Source organism: Eschscholzia californica, unplaced genomic scaffold (genome assembly GCF_041429995.1).
Source record: "Eschscholzia californica isolate CP2 unplaced genomic scaffold, dmEscCali1.0.p SCAF_3, whole genome shotgun sequence".
Taxonomy (NCBI): Eukaryota; Viridiplantae; Streptophyta; class Magnoliopsida; order Ranunculales; family Papaveraceae; genus Eschscholzia; species Eschscholzia californica.
Genome location: NW_028238420.1, coordinates 13230014 through 13242539, shown reverse-complemented (window position 1 = coordinate 13242539; position 12526 = coordinate 13230014). Strand labels below are relative to the sequence as shown.

The following is a 12526-nucleotide window of genomic DNA, read 5'->3' as shown; positions in this document are numbered from 1 at the left end:
ATACTGTTACATTTAAGTAAACTTCATTGGATTTTGACACTAAATTCACAAAAGTGAAAAATTATGACATTTCTTTGTAAAAATCAATTAGCAACACCTCTTTCAATTTTCGGAGAAAATCAAAGGTGTAAGAAAAAAATGAATTGAAGAGGCTCTCTTCGTGTAAAACAAAAGTGAGGGCATAAGGTTGATCAATATTAACTATCCATGTGGAGGAATATTGTCTATCGGATTCACTTTGAGTAACGCCTTTACATCTACATAACTATGTTAACTGTTCATGTAACGTTAAGTTAAATCTAACATTTATTCAAAGGTTAATACTAGTCCATGACCCACTCGCAAAATAATAAATAGTCATGCCCCTTTCGCAAAAAGTGGTACTTATGTACTACCATTTCGCAAAATAACAACAAATTAAAAGTTCATAAAAGATTTCCATAAAAAGATAAGCTCATGATCAGATTTATTCATAAGAAACCACACTACACGATCACCCCTTGATTAAAATTCAGAATGGACAAGGTTGCACTTGAGTACAACACGTGTCATAGTTGCACTCGCCAATGGTGTGCCCATGCTTCTGGTAAGAGTCGTCCGAATGGACAAGATTTTTGTTTGGGGCGAACAAGAAGAAGACTATGACTGAGAAGTTGTTACTTTTGTAGCAGAGGCAGAATAACCAAAGGGAACCCAACAAAGATATATTGTTGTTTCTCCTCTTGTTTAATGAGATTATAAACTTCCCAAATTGGGGAATAAAGTCAATAAGTTGAATACTACTTTAAACATCGACAAAACGATCCTGAAGACCTTGAAGAAATTTCATAATTTAAATAATTTTAGCACATTCCAAAGTTGCTCTTCCAACATCGCAAACATATGGGTGTGGAGGCATAATAGTGTTAAGTTCATCCGAGAGGGACTTCATTGTGGAGAAACATCAAGTGACAGTCAAACTATCTAGTTAAAGCATAGAAATATTCTTGCGATTATGAAGCATGTAAGGGGTGTTTGACTTAGTATAGTGATGTTGGGTTATGGTGTCTCCTAGTGTTCTAAGCGTAATCTCAGACATCTAATTTAAGGGGTTTAGAGATTTACCTGAATCAATAATTCCCACTGACTATATTGATTGCTTTCTCGAAGACCAAGAGCTCCATATGTAACTCATCTACTTGTGCCACCCAAACAATCGATTTGATCTCCCGCCTTTTAAGTTAGCTAGAACTTCTTGGCAATTAGACAAAGGACTCCTTCTTCATTAGACTAGCTAGATAGCTGGGAACTATTCTCTCTTTCTCTCTTTACTTGATGTTGTAAAGACAGAAATATCTCTGAGAATTTTCCACACCTGTTTACGTTCTAAAAAGGCCCTTAAATAGAATCACAGGAGTCAGAATCTCATTCAGACAAGAATTCCTTAATAGCCACACAAACAGATATCTGAATCCCATTCAGATTAGGATTCCCAGATGAGTAAATCATATGGGAAACCCTAATATTGTGTCCGACCAGATCTGCCCCTTATTGGCAGGGCCTGGGCGACCCCTATAGCACGGTCGGTCATGCCTTGGACGAACCTTCTTTGGTCGGGCATTTTGACTGATCCATTATCCTTTTGTTTCAGGCTTTTGTTATCTTTGTCTATGGCCCTTTGGACATATTTATGGATCTAAACCATACTTTTATGTCTCATCCCTCCAGTAATATCTTCCGATTAAATCGACACTCTTTGTTGTAACCCGATGTAGGATCCAGACGAAGTTAGCCGCGAATCACCTAGTGATTCGATGATCGTAGTTGGTTTCTAGCTAAACATTACGATCCTTAAATCGTCCGGACTTTGATGACCTTCTTCACCAATTGTTTTATCCGACAAATTGCTCGCATTGCCACTTTAGTCGAAGGACATCTCTTTCAAGTGATCCTTCAAAAGTTCCAAATCAAGAGGGGGGAAGGACATCGCATACAAGTTTACTTAATTTTGGGACAAACAGAGTTCGATATCCAAATAGAAATCATAACATCACAACGGGTCCAAAAAGCATCTGAAGTGGGATCGTGGATTTTGGAAGAGATAAAACCTTGTTTTTCTTTTTTGCAACGAGGACTATGGTCAAGCTATAAGCCCATTGCGCATAGTCATTTCCGAAGAGAGTAAGAAAGTAGAGAACCGAAGTAGGTTTTCTGATGGATGAATGTGGTAAGCATAAGAAGTTGCCAAAGCGGAGGTATTAGTCTCACTTGGAGACGAGTCATCGATTATGGTAGTATCTGAGGGAATGGTAGTTCCAGAAGACATAACTAAAAATAGAAGAAATCACGAAATTAGCAATGCGGAAAATAATAAGAAAGAAAGAGAAAAAATGCAAATATAATTGGTATAGGTCCGGGGAAGCAAGGCCTGGACGTTTTATCGAGATGGTACAAAGGAAACTAGAGTCAAAAAAATAAATAAAAAAAGATGTTGTTGGAAGTTGTGGCGGTTTTGAGACTGTTTGTTTCAGCAAAACGGCGATGGTATGGAAATCATCGTTGTTTCGGCAGAACACCCGGGGAAGATATGTCATGTTCTGTCCGAAACAATGACGGTGAAGTACGATAGCTATTTTCAAAAGAAAATTTGATTATGTTTTTGTTTGAGATAAAAAAACAAAACCCGAATAGTGAAAAAATAGGTTGTAGAGTCTTTGTTTCTTGGTAAAACGGAGAATCACAAGGGCCATTTGTTTCACAAGAAATCAAGATAAACAAAGAAAGGACAGGGCTCATCTTTTTATTTTATTTAATTTTTTTTGGAAGAAACCGGTAACTATAGTTGTTGAAAATCGTTCGAGTGCCGGGAAAGGGAAAAATTGGTTTCTTTTGTAAGAAAAAATAAAAATTGAAAAGAGACATGTACGATTGGAAGAGTAAGAAACTGACCTTGACGATATCAGAAGACGAGAAGAAGTATAATTCAAGATAATAAGAAAACTCCAATAATGCTTGAAGATGATAACGTCGGCGATAAAACAACCTTAATCTCTTATTATACCGTGTGAAATTATCAAGCTAGCACACAATAATAGAAGCAATAATAGAATGAACAAGGTGGTTTATGGATTATGAACAAGCAATACAGGGGCGTGTTTGAGTGTGAGTGTGGGGAGGGGGGACCAGTGCGGTCGCACCGACCCGGCGACCCCCCCTGAAACTGCTGATTTTTCTTAAAGACCGAGGGGCCTCTACATCACAGATTATATCTAATATCTAGACAATGTAAAATGATTAAAGAAATGTAGCTTAGTTGGTAAACATTTTGCATAATAAGTACAAAGACACAAGTTTGATACTCTTCTTTGTCAATTTTTTTTTTTTTAATTTTCTCAATTCATTATTAACTCGAACCATTAGTAGTAACAACAACTATTAATTATAGATAAAAAACAAGTTTTAGGTAATTTTGTCTACTTGAAGACTCCTTGTGATATGTAATGCTTAATGTGTAATTTTTTTCATGCAATGAATTTAGTTCAATGTGTATGGTTTTTTGCTTAAACAAATTTTTCGAAGCCAAAAAATACACAACTTAGATCCATTGATATATGACAAAATTTTTTAATTTATTTTATATTTTTGCTAAATGCATTATATTTGGAAAAGATATTTACCTTTTTACGTTATCAGAGAAAGGACCCCTAGTTTCTTTTTCACACCAGACCCCGAATTCTCACCCACACCATTGAAGTAATATTTATAGTGTTTACATTAAAGTTACAAGAAAATATATATGAAAAATACAAACATGGAAAACACTAAAAACGAATCAATCTGAATCTTTTTCCACCGATCTCCCTATAAGGTCGCTTATATGGTGGGTGTCCATTGGTGGAGCACCCACCATGCTCCAATACGTCAATATCGCAGAAGGTAGCTTTATCAAAACAATCTGAATCAAGGACAACAACTCCACCAGGAAAATGATGAAGGGATACGACCAGTTCTCCTTATGTACTCAGCTTGCTTCTCAGTTTTTACGTCTAGACGATTTCTCTGGGCTTCTGCCGCTGCTAGTTTCTCGTCAGCTTTGTGCCTTGTTGCTGCTAGCTTCTTCATCACCTTATCATGAGCTTGTGCTCTCATTCTTTCCATCTCAGCCTGAAAATATGAGCATTTTGCATTACAACTTCATCATGGTTTCTTTTATAATCTAGATGTTAGAATATGTTCACAAGATTGAATTGGATAAGTTAATTGAACATTTTAACGATATAAAGGGAGCAATTAGTTAAACTATGCACCTTAGACACTTCCGATAAATAGTTTCATATGATGAAAGATTTTTGAAATTTGATAACATAAAATCCTATCAAAGATCAGTGGGGAAAAATATGTAAATAAATATTAGCTATATTTCTAATAAATATATTGCTAATAGAACTTAAACATAAAATTTGTTGACATATTCTGCATCTAAAAAGGTAAGGAACGTCGAAGTAAATATAACATTTTACCAGTACAAGAGAAAAAAGAAATCATCGAAAATGACGTATCAAAAGACTAATTTAAATTTTTTACATAACAAACCAATTATGCCGAGTTTGCTACACTAAAATGAAGTTCAAGGTCAGAACTCTGACAACAACTAGTTGGCCAAGTATGATAGTGACAAACATGAGACGATAAATCTTCAGTTGACCTGAGAAGAAAACCTCTATTTGACTTGTTCTCGACATAAGGAAAAGACAAGGCTCCAACGACCTTGCAGCCTACAATCTTGTAATACGACGAGTAGCTGAGTATTTCTAGTGTACTATGGCTTGGATTTTTAGTCTCGCTTCTCTAAGTGCAGAGAAGTAAATAAGAAAATAAAAGCGTGATAGTGATATAACTACTCACTGGAATTTTACTATCTTCCCATTCAAAAAATAACAGCAAATGGGTAAAAACAAAACAATAGGGTAGACGTTACAAGTTTCACTTCGTGGTAATGGCTATTTTACTTGGATACTAGTACAGTATCTGTATACGAGGTTTGGATACAAAAATTAGGATATCATTGTACACCTATAGTCCTATAAAGTCCTTCAATGTTGCTAAGATATGTGAACGCTTTTACACTTGAGAGTAATACTTTTTAGACATAACACGACTTAGTACAAGTGCACAGAGGACGTATATACAAATCTCACACTATTCCCATTGAAGTGACTGAGAGTATCTAAGTATCAGAAAAAAAGACAATATTGAAAAGGAGTATATATGTTAAATTAGGGTTCTTATTTCTTTGTACTAGGACTAAGATTTACTGTTATTTGAATTTCGTAATAGAATTCGAAGGGAGCTGTAGTAGTTAACAAGGATCTAACTTAGCAAGTTTTAGGATCTTTAATAGGTTAGAGTCCTCTTAATGACGTAAACAATTTATAGATCTCTTAGTACGATGATATGCTTTATCAACCAAATTGAATAGTTCAGACTTCAGTTAACCTATTGTGTTGATATTTATGCCATCATGTTGATAGTTGTAGTAAATCTCATAAAAGTTTCCTATAACTATACTGGACATGAAAGCTATGCCAAATTTCATCTACTCAAGGTGACGTACAAGTTAACGATGTTCCTAGTAGCGTTTTTTGAGGGTAATGACAAAACCCAAGTTATACCAACACTAATAACAATATTCAAGAGAAACTACATCTTTTTGATAAGAAAGGCAATCGACTTTTGAGGTACAATTGAGAGTGATGCAGCGAGAAATAAAGGAACAAGGGTTAACGTGCTAAGATCGAAACTGTCGATGTCGCCATAACACGAAATTCGGAGCGTTGATGTAAAATGGCGTTATGCTCATTCATACTCGCTTACGCCAGGATCAAACCACTTTCAGGGCCAATTTCCATTTTAGGCCCTCAAAACGGCTTCTTATGATAATTTCTATTTTACGTTAGTTTCCTGTTTTACTGAGATGCTGAAGTTTCGTATCTAAAGAAGTTCTTATGAAGGGGTTTCTCTACAAGTTTTAGGCACTCAATTCAGCTAATAAAAATTCATTAGTTTCACAATCTTTGGGAGTTTTCAGTATTTTTCAGTTTTAGACGACGTTCTAAGACTTTACCAAGTTTTCCGTTGCGTCATAGAGATATGTACAGTCTATATGAATGGACCCTTCTAGGTCATCACTATAAGTTAACTCCACCACACCATACTACCAACAAACATACAATACAAATGTGTATGTGGTTGAACCATTACTTAGTTTTCTTAGCATTAAGAAACGATTCAGTAGACGAAAAAGTGGTTGGAGTACCCCCCCCCAACTTCCATTGGAAGTACAGTAGTATTATTACCTCATTTTTTCTCATTTCAGCTTCTATCTTTGCTTTCTGATGATTTTCCCATGCTTTTATTTTGACTTCTTCACGCTTATATCTACACTAATAATCATCCACCATTAGAAAAAACGCAAGATAAGTAGGTCAACTAATAGATGAGACAAGTCTGATTTGAACCACCTAGCCAAATATTTGGCTTTCTCTGCTTCCACCCAAGCTGCTGCACGGGTCTCAATAACACTTTTATCAACTTGAACCACTGCAAAAGTCTTTACTGAAGTAGATGGTTCCTTGTTTTCATCTTCCTTCCTTGCCCAGGCAGTAATATTCATCTTATCTAGCTGTGCTCCAGGAGATGTAATTTGTTGATCCCTTACAGGAGTTAATGGCGTGGACGAACTGGGACTTTGAATTGATGTTGTTGCTCTCACAGGAGTCACAGTTCTAGAAGGCTCCTGGCTAGCAATTGGAGTCATTTCTGTACCCGTGTCCCTCATAGACACAGATCTAACTGTTGATGGAGGTGTCATGAGTGATACAACACTTACTAAAGATATGGACAAGTCATTCCTGCTAAGGCCCACTGCACAAATTTATCGAAGTTTTAGTGAAGTTCCTTGGGACAGTGAAGATGAGAAACTCAGCAGTTTTAGTGAAGTTAGTCAAAATATCACGGCATAGAATAGGGAACTCATTAGCATTTAACGCAAATAATAAAGATTGGTTCACTCCTAAAGAATGCAGTTGTAAGTCATAACTAGATCAAAGGTCGGGGAAAAGGCATTTATAGGTGCTACTTTAGCTCCATGTGCAGAAAGGGTTTTGAGAAGGAGATTTAAAATCATAATGTGACCGAAGGCTCAGATCCAGTTGCACAGACCTTGGATGAAGCAGGGCTAAATTTTAGTCGATAATGTGAAAAGTAGTTTACAACTATACATATAAATGAATAAATTATTAAGATGGTGCATATTCTAATGCTGATACACGCCGAATCTGAAAAAGATAATGTGGCTAAGATTACTGGTTTAACATAAAAATTCGTTACGAAATGGTTCATATACCATATTAATCAAATTTCTTACCTTGTTGATTGGGATCAATCTTTTTGGTATGTTCTTCTCCGTAACCAAGAAAACCTGCTTTCCGAGACGTAACTGTTTGCCCTTGATGTTGGCCTGTCTTAGTCTTATTTGATGGAGGACTCGCTATCCACTTATGTGCATCGTCCCATTTCGAGGGTGCAGGCTTGCATAATGATGAGAATGGAACTCTCTGTTGTGTTTTCTCTGCTTTCTGAAACTCAAAAGCAGAAGCTGGAGACTCCACTCCGGGCAGTGAATCGGAACATCTAGGAAGTTCACTTACGATATCTACATCCTTGCAATCCACTGAAGTACTTAAACCTAAATATGTATACATTGTTCAATTTTAAAATAAATTTCCTAACAACCATCTAAACAGTCATATTGTTGAACTTGTCTTGAATATGGGTCGATACCCAACCCGGTTCGCGACCTATGAAACCGCTTTCATTAGCACATTTTGGCCCGGCCAGTTTAGCTTATGTGTGCCCTAGTCTTATTAGGGAGGTTTTCAATGTAAGGGGTGTTTGATGTGTTTTCGGAATTAGAGAGAGAGGCGGTGACGTGGTGGAATTAGGGTACCCTAGAGATATCTTGTTCTACATTCATAGTAGAATTCATCGTGCCATTGTTCGCTATGGAGTATGTTCAATAAACCGAACCACGTAAATCTCTTGTGTTCTATGTGATTGTTTATTTTCTTTACTCCTTGGTTGCTTGTTCTTCGTCATAAGACATACAAGAAAAAGAGAATATGTTACCTCTATCGTCGATCTCATTAAGTTCAGATCTTAGAGTGAACTTTGATTCGATCTCTTCCTTCTCCTTCTTTTCTATTCCTAAAAGCATATTTCTTAGCTTAGCTGGAGAAAATCCTCCTCCCTGAAATTAAAAAGAACAATAAAAAAACCACTAATCAAGAAGCGAATAAAAGAGAATTTTGATCAACATTAAGCATTATTTTCATGAACACTCAAATTTTAAGCTCAAACCTCAACAAATTAAAATCCAGAAGAAATAAACAATCAAAGGAAACATTAAGTGAAGGCTTTTATTCATATAAACACTTGTTAATGTCCAAACTAGGGTTTCTTAACTGTGATATTTGTACAAACCTGAGGCTTTTCCATTCTTTGGTAATCCATTGGGGTTTGTGTTTTGAGAGCTGAGAGCTTTACTTTCTCTCTCTAACCCCTCCTGACATCAAAGTGAGTGGATTTAGGGTTTCTGTCTTTCTCCATGACAGACTGGTTCATGTCAACCAGCTGAATAATTACTATGAATTTGAAAGACTTGGAGCAGCGAGCGAGAGTGAGAGTGATACTTTACGAAATGAGAATGAGACAATACCTTTATCTTTCTATAATTTACGGAAATGCCACTACTCTTTTAACGGTTGAAAACTACGTTTGAAAATTGTTGGAAACAATTAATTATTGTGATTTTGATGTTTGGGTCCTCATCCTAGATCAATTGGGACAAATGGACACCATTATATAAATCCAAATGTGATCAAGAAAGTTTAGTAATGTCATTTTCAGGCATTGTCATAGAAGCATCAATTTATTTGCACATAATTTAGCAGTTTTTGCTTTTTTTAGGTTATGGAAGAATAGGTGGTATGTGGAAAATACTCCATCTATAATGTTATGTTAAGTGATGTAGTGTTAAATAAAAACTAGTCATCAAGCAAATAAATGGATTTTTTTTTTTTTTTTGTTGAAGGGAGCAAATAAATGGATTTCAACAAAAAAAAAAAAAAAAACAAATAAATGGATGGAAACTTATTTGCATTAATTCTTTTTTTAAAAATTACTGTACATTTCTTTCATCATCAAAACACAGACACATAACATGCAATATTTTGCTATGTGTACTAAAGACTTGTAAAAAGATTTTGTCAAGAACGCTTAAATTAAATTTGACGAGATTATTACACATATCACAATTTTGAGTAGATAACAATAAAAAATTATATCTCAGTCATTTTCTCTCTTCCTCTTTCTCATGTTTATCTTCTTCACCCTCAAATACCACCAATGGCGACCACCACTGTGATCATTAGTTCAATCTCTCTCTCTCTCTCTCTCTCTCTCTCTCTCTCTCCATTGATGGTTTTTTCACCCTCGATCGATAGTTTAAGTGAAAGGACATTTTCTTGGTACTCTCTCGATAGTTTCTAGGAGAGAAACCCTCGTCGAGAATGACGAGAGAGAGATAGATATGAACATGAGAGAGACATAGACAAAGAGAGACCGAGAAATGAACAAGAGAAACAAGATAAAACAAAGGTCTCAATTGCCCTTAACCAAAACCTTTTCTCATGTCTATCGATTTAACTTTTTCTCTCTTGCTCATTTTTCTTTATTTGTCATCTCTCTTCGGCCCACCTCCCTTTCTACCGCTCATGTCTCGATTTCTCTCTTTGAAACCCTAGTTGAGGGTTTCTATCTTTGAAACTTCACACGAGGGTTTCTCTCTATCAAACTCTCCCTGAGGTTTTCTTCACCTAAAACATTAACCGAAGGTGAAGAAACCTTCAATCCAAATAGAGACTCTCAACGTAAGAGAAGAGAAACAAAACGAATGAGAGAGAGAGGCATAAGAGAGAAAAAAAAGAGAAAGACGGACAAGCATACAAACATACAGACAAACTGATAGAGACATAGAGAGTTGGTGGTGATCGTTGATGGTAAAAAATAATGAACATGTGGAAAATAGTCATTGGATTCTCAATCCTGCATCAAGGTGCTATCAAACAACTAGAGAAAATAAGTTTTTGGTAGAATCAGGAAGTGGGCGAACACTAAATGAATTTCCTTCCATGGGACCTTATCCAAAACTCTAAGCAATTAGGGGGTCTAGATATTAGGCCCTTGTCAAGGTTAAGTGTATGGGTTAAAACCCGTCATCAAGAGTGTTCCTAGAAATCCACGATTAATGGTCCCACAAAAAGTCCAAATCCATGAACTAAACTACAAATGGGCCAGACCTATTCATTTTCAAGCATCCGGGACAAGAAAATACACGCGCATTAAACAAAGGAATCAACCTAGATAAAGAAGCCAGCCTTGCACGAAAAGTTGGTCGTTATTTTCTAAGCATATACCCGTTGAGGCGTTACTGTTATTCAAGATATCAGTTGGCCAAGAATATCATCAATATATCCGTTGGATGAGAGTTACGGTATCTGCATTCGTGTCCAGACGTTACCACATTCAAGACGACAACCCACCACAAGGTGACAGTTGACCAAGAGAGACAGTGGACCACGAAACACTATATAAGGATCATCTGATCATCGACTAAGGCATCCAATTCCTCCGCAATCAACCGAATACTTTCTCCCTCACATCGATCATCTAAACCTCTGACAAGTAACTTATGACTGCATGCTACTATATTTCTCTCTTATGACGACCACCTAATAGAGTAAGACGATTGACCTCTCTCTCTCTCTCTCCAGATGACCACCTGATCAAGGAAGACGAGTGATCTTTCTCTCTCCAGACGACCACCTGATCAAGGAAGACGAGTGATCTTTCTCTCTCCAGACGACCACCTGATCAAGGAAGACGACTGATCTTTCTCTTTCCAGACGACCACCTGATCAAATAAGACGACCAATCTTTTTCTCTCCAGGCGAGCACCTCATCAAGGAAAACGACTGATCTTTCTCTCTCCGGACGATCACTCAATTAAGGAAGAGCGACATATCCTTTTCGCTTTTGGAGACTACTCCTTCAGCAAATAACATTCACAATTCCAAAGATCTGTCTCTGATTTATTTTTCGTATTTCAATACCTGTCAAGTTTACTGACTTGACCGTCGGAGCCCCTTAGGCTGGCACCATCCCGGTGTCCCAAAGGTCTCACGGTCACGTGTGTTTTGTCTCTTGTCATTGGTTAAGTTCAAAGACGTCGTCGGTGGCCGTAAAAATATTAACAGGTGAAGGCGTGACTTTCGGTCAATGGCACAGTCCTCTTGACTTCTTGACCCGCGATTTCATACTCTCACAGTAAATTAGTCTCTAGTGGCTAAATTAGCTTGGAGACTCCTCATCCAATCAACCTAATGCTATCTGGGATAAAATTATTACTGCAAAATATTACAAAACAAGGAAAGAATTAAAAACGGAAAAAAGCAACAACTTTGCGAAATGCTCTGATGGAGGTGAAGGAAGTGATGCAATCACAATTTGGCAGGTTGGAGATTGCTCCTCTCTGAAAATTGCAGAAGATCTATGGGTCCCAAATGTACCAGATTTCAAGCCTACAAATATTATATGAGTCTCAGATTAAATTGACCATAACACAAATACTCGGAACAACAAATTCTAGACAGGTATTTTGACCCGACTTTCAGTAAATGCAATCAAACAGAACCACTATCTAGAAACAACATATTGGATCGACTGATATGGCTTCCTATTAGGACTGACAATTTTTCCTCTAAGTCGTTCTACTAAGAGCTCTCCTCGACACAAAGAAACCTTCGAGTACAACAAGATTTTCCATGGTCGAAGTTTTGGACAATGACATATATCGAACCCAAAGTATTCATATTCATATGAAAGTTATTAAGTAATGGATTAATTGTCTTAGAAAATATAGCAAAAGAGGACAACCAAATCTCCACCACATGTGGTTTATGTCACTAGCCAGAAGAAACAAAGAAACATTTGTTTAGTGAATGTTCGGTATTTAGGAATATTTGGTTGCAAGCTCAACAACACCATCATTGCTCGAGGAAAATAACCAGAAAACTTAACAAGAAAGCTAGTAGCTCAGAGAAAGGAAAAACAAGAGGAAATGACGTTTTGTCATACCTTGTATGGCTCTTCTGAAAAGAGAGAAACATACTACAGTTCCACGGAGGCCAGATCAATAGCAGAAGTATTATCATCTAAGCAAGGAAAATCTCGTCGAACAACAAGTAGCACAACAAATTCCAGATCTCGAAGAATCACTTTTGGAACCCCCTCTAGAAGGAATGGTTAAAGCTAACTTCGATGGGTAGTTCAATCAACAAGGGGCTTCGGTTGGTATCCTATTAATGAACACTAATGGAGAAGTCATTCACCAAGAAGGTACGAGAATGAAACACATGTCTGCTATAGA

General features: G+C 36.8%; 1 protein-coding gene across 3 annotated transcripts; it reads right to left on the bottom strand.

The window, feature by feature from the left end:
• Positions 1 to 3583: 3583 nt before the first annotated feature.
• On the bottom strand, positions 3584 to 8812 carry LOC147548523 (uncharacterized). 3 transcript variants are annotated; one of them, XM_086669438.1, is made up of 6 exons: positions 8521 to 8812; positions 8167 to 8287; positions 7406 to 7726; positions 6501 to 6903; positions 6336 to 6417; positions 3584 to 4143 (listed from the first exon to the last, which is right to left on the bottom strand). In XM_086669438.1, exons 1-6 carry the CDS (start codon positions 8548 to 8550, stop codon positions 3940 to 3942), a joined length of 1161 nt encoding a protein of 386 aa, XP_086525564.1. In that variant the 5' UTR covers positions 8551 to 8812; the 3' UTR covers positions 3584 to 3939. The 3 variants fall into 3 exon arrangements, with proteins under 3 accessions (XP_086525564.1, XP_086525565.1, XP_086525566.1); XM_086669439.1 differs by having other exon boundaries at positions 7406 to 7711; positions 8521 to 8767; XM_086669440.1 differs by having other exon boundaries at positions 8398 to 8522.
• Positions 8813 to 12526: the final 3714 nt, after the last annotated feature.

Bases quoted from the DNA above. Each gene is read 5' to 3' on its own strand.
- LOC147548523 (XM_086669438.1), bottom strand. From the start codon at position 8,550: ATGGATTACCAAAGAATGGAAAAGCCTCAG. The intron at 6,904-7,405 runs GTAAGAAATTTG...AAATTTGTGCAG, and splicing joins GATTGATCCCAATCAACAAG to TGGGCCTTAGCAGGAATGAC. The intron at 4,144-6,335 runs GTAATAATACTA...TCATATTTTCAG, and splicing joins CTGAAATGAGAAAAAATGAG to GCTGAGATGGAAAGAATGAG.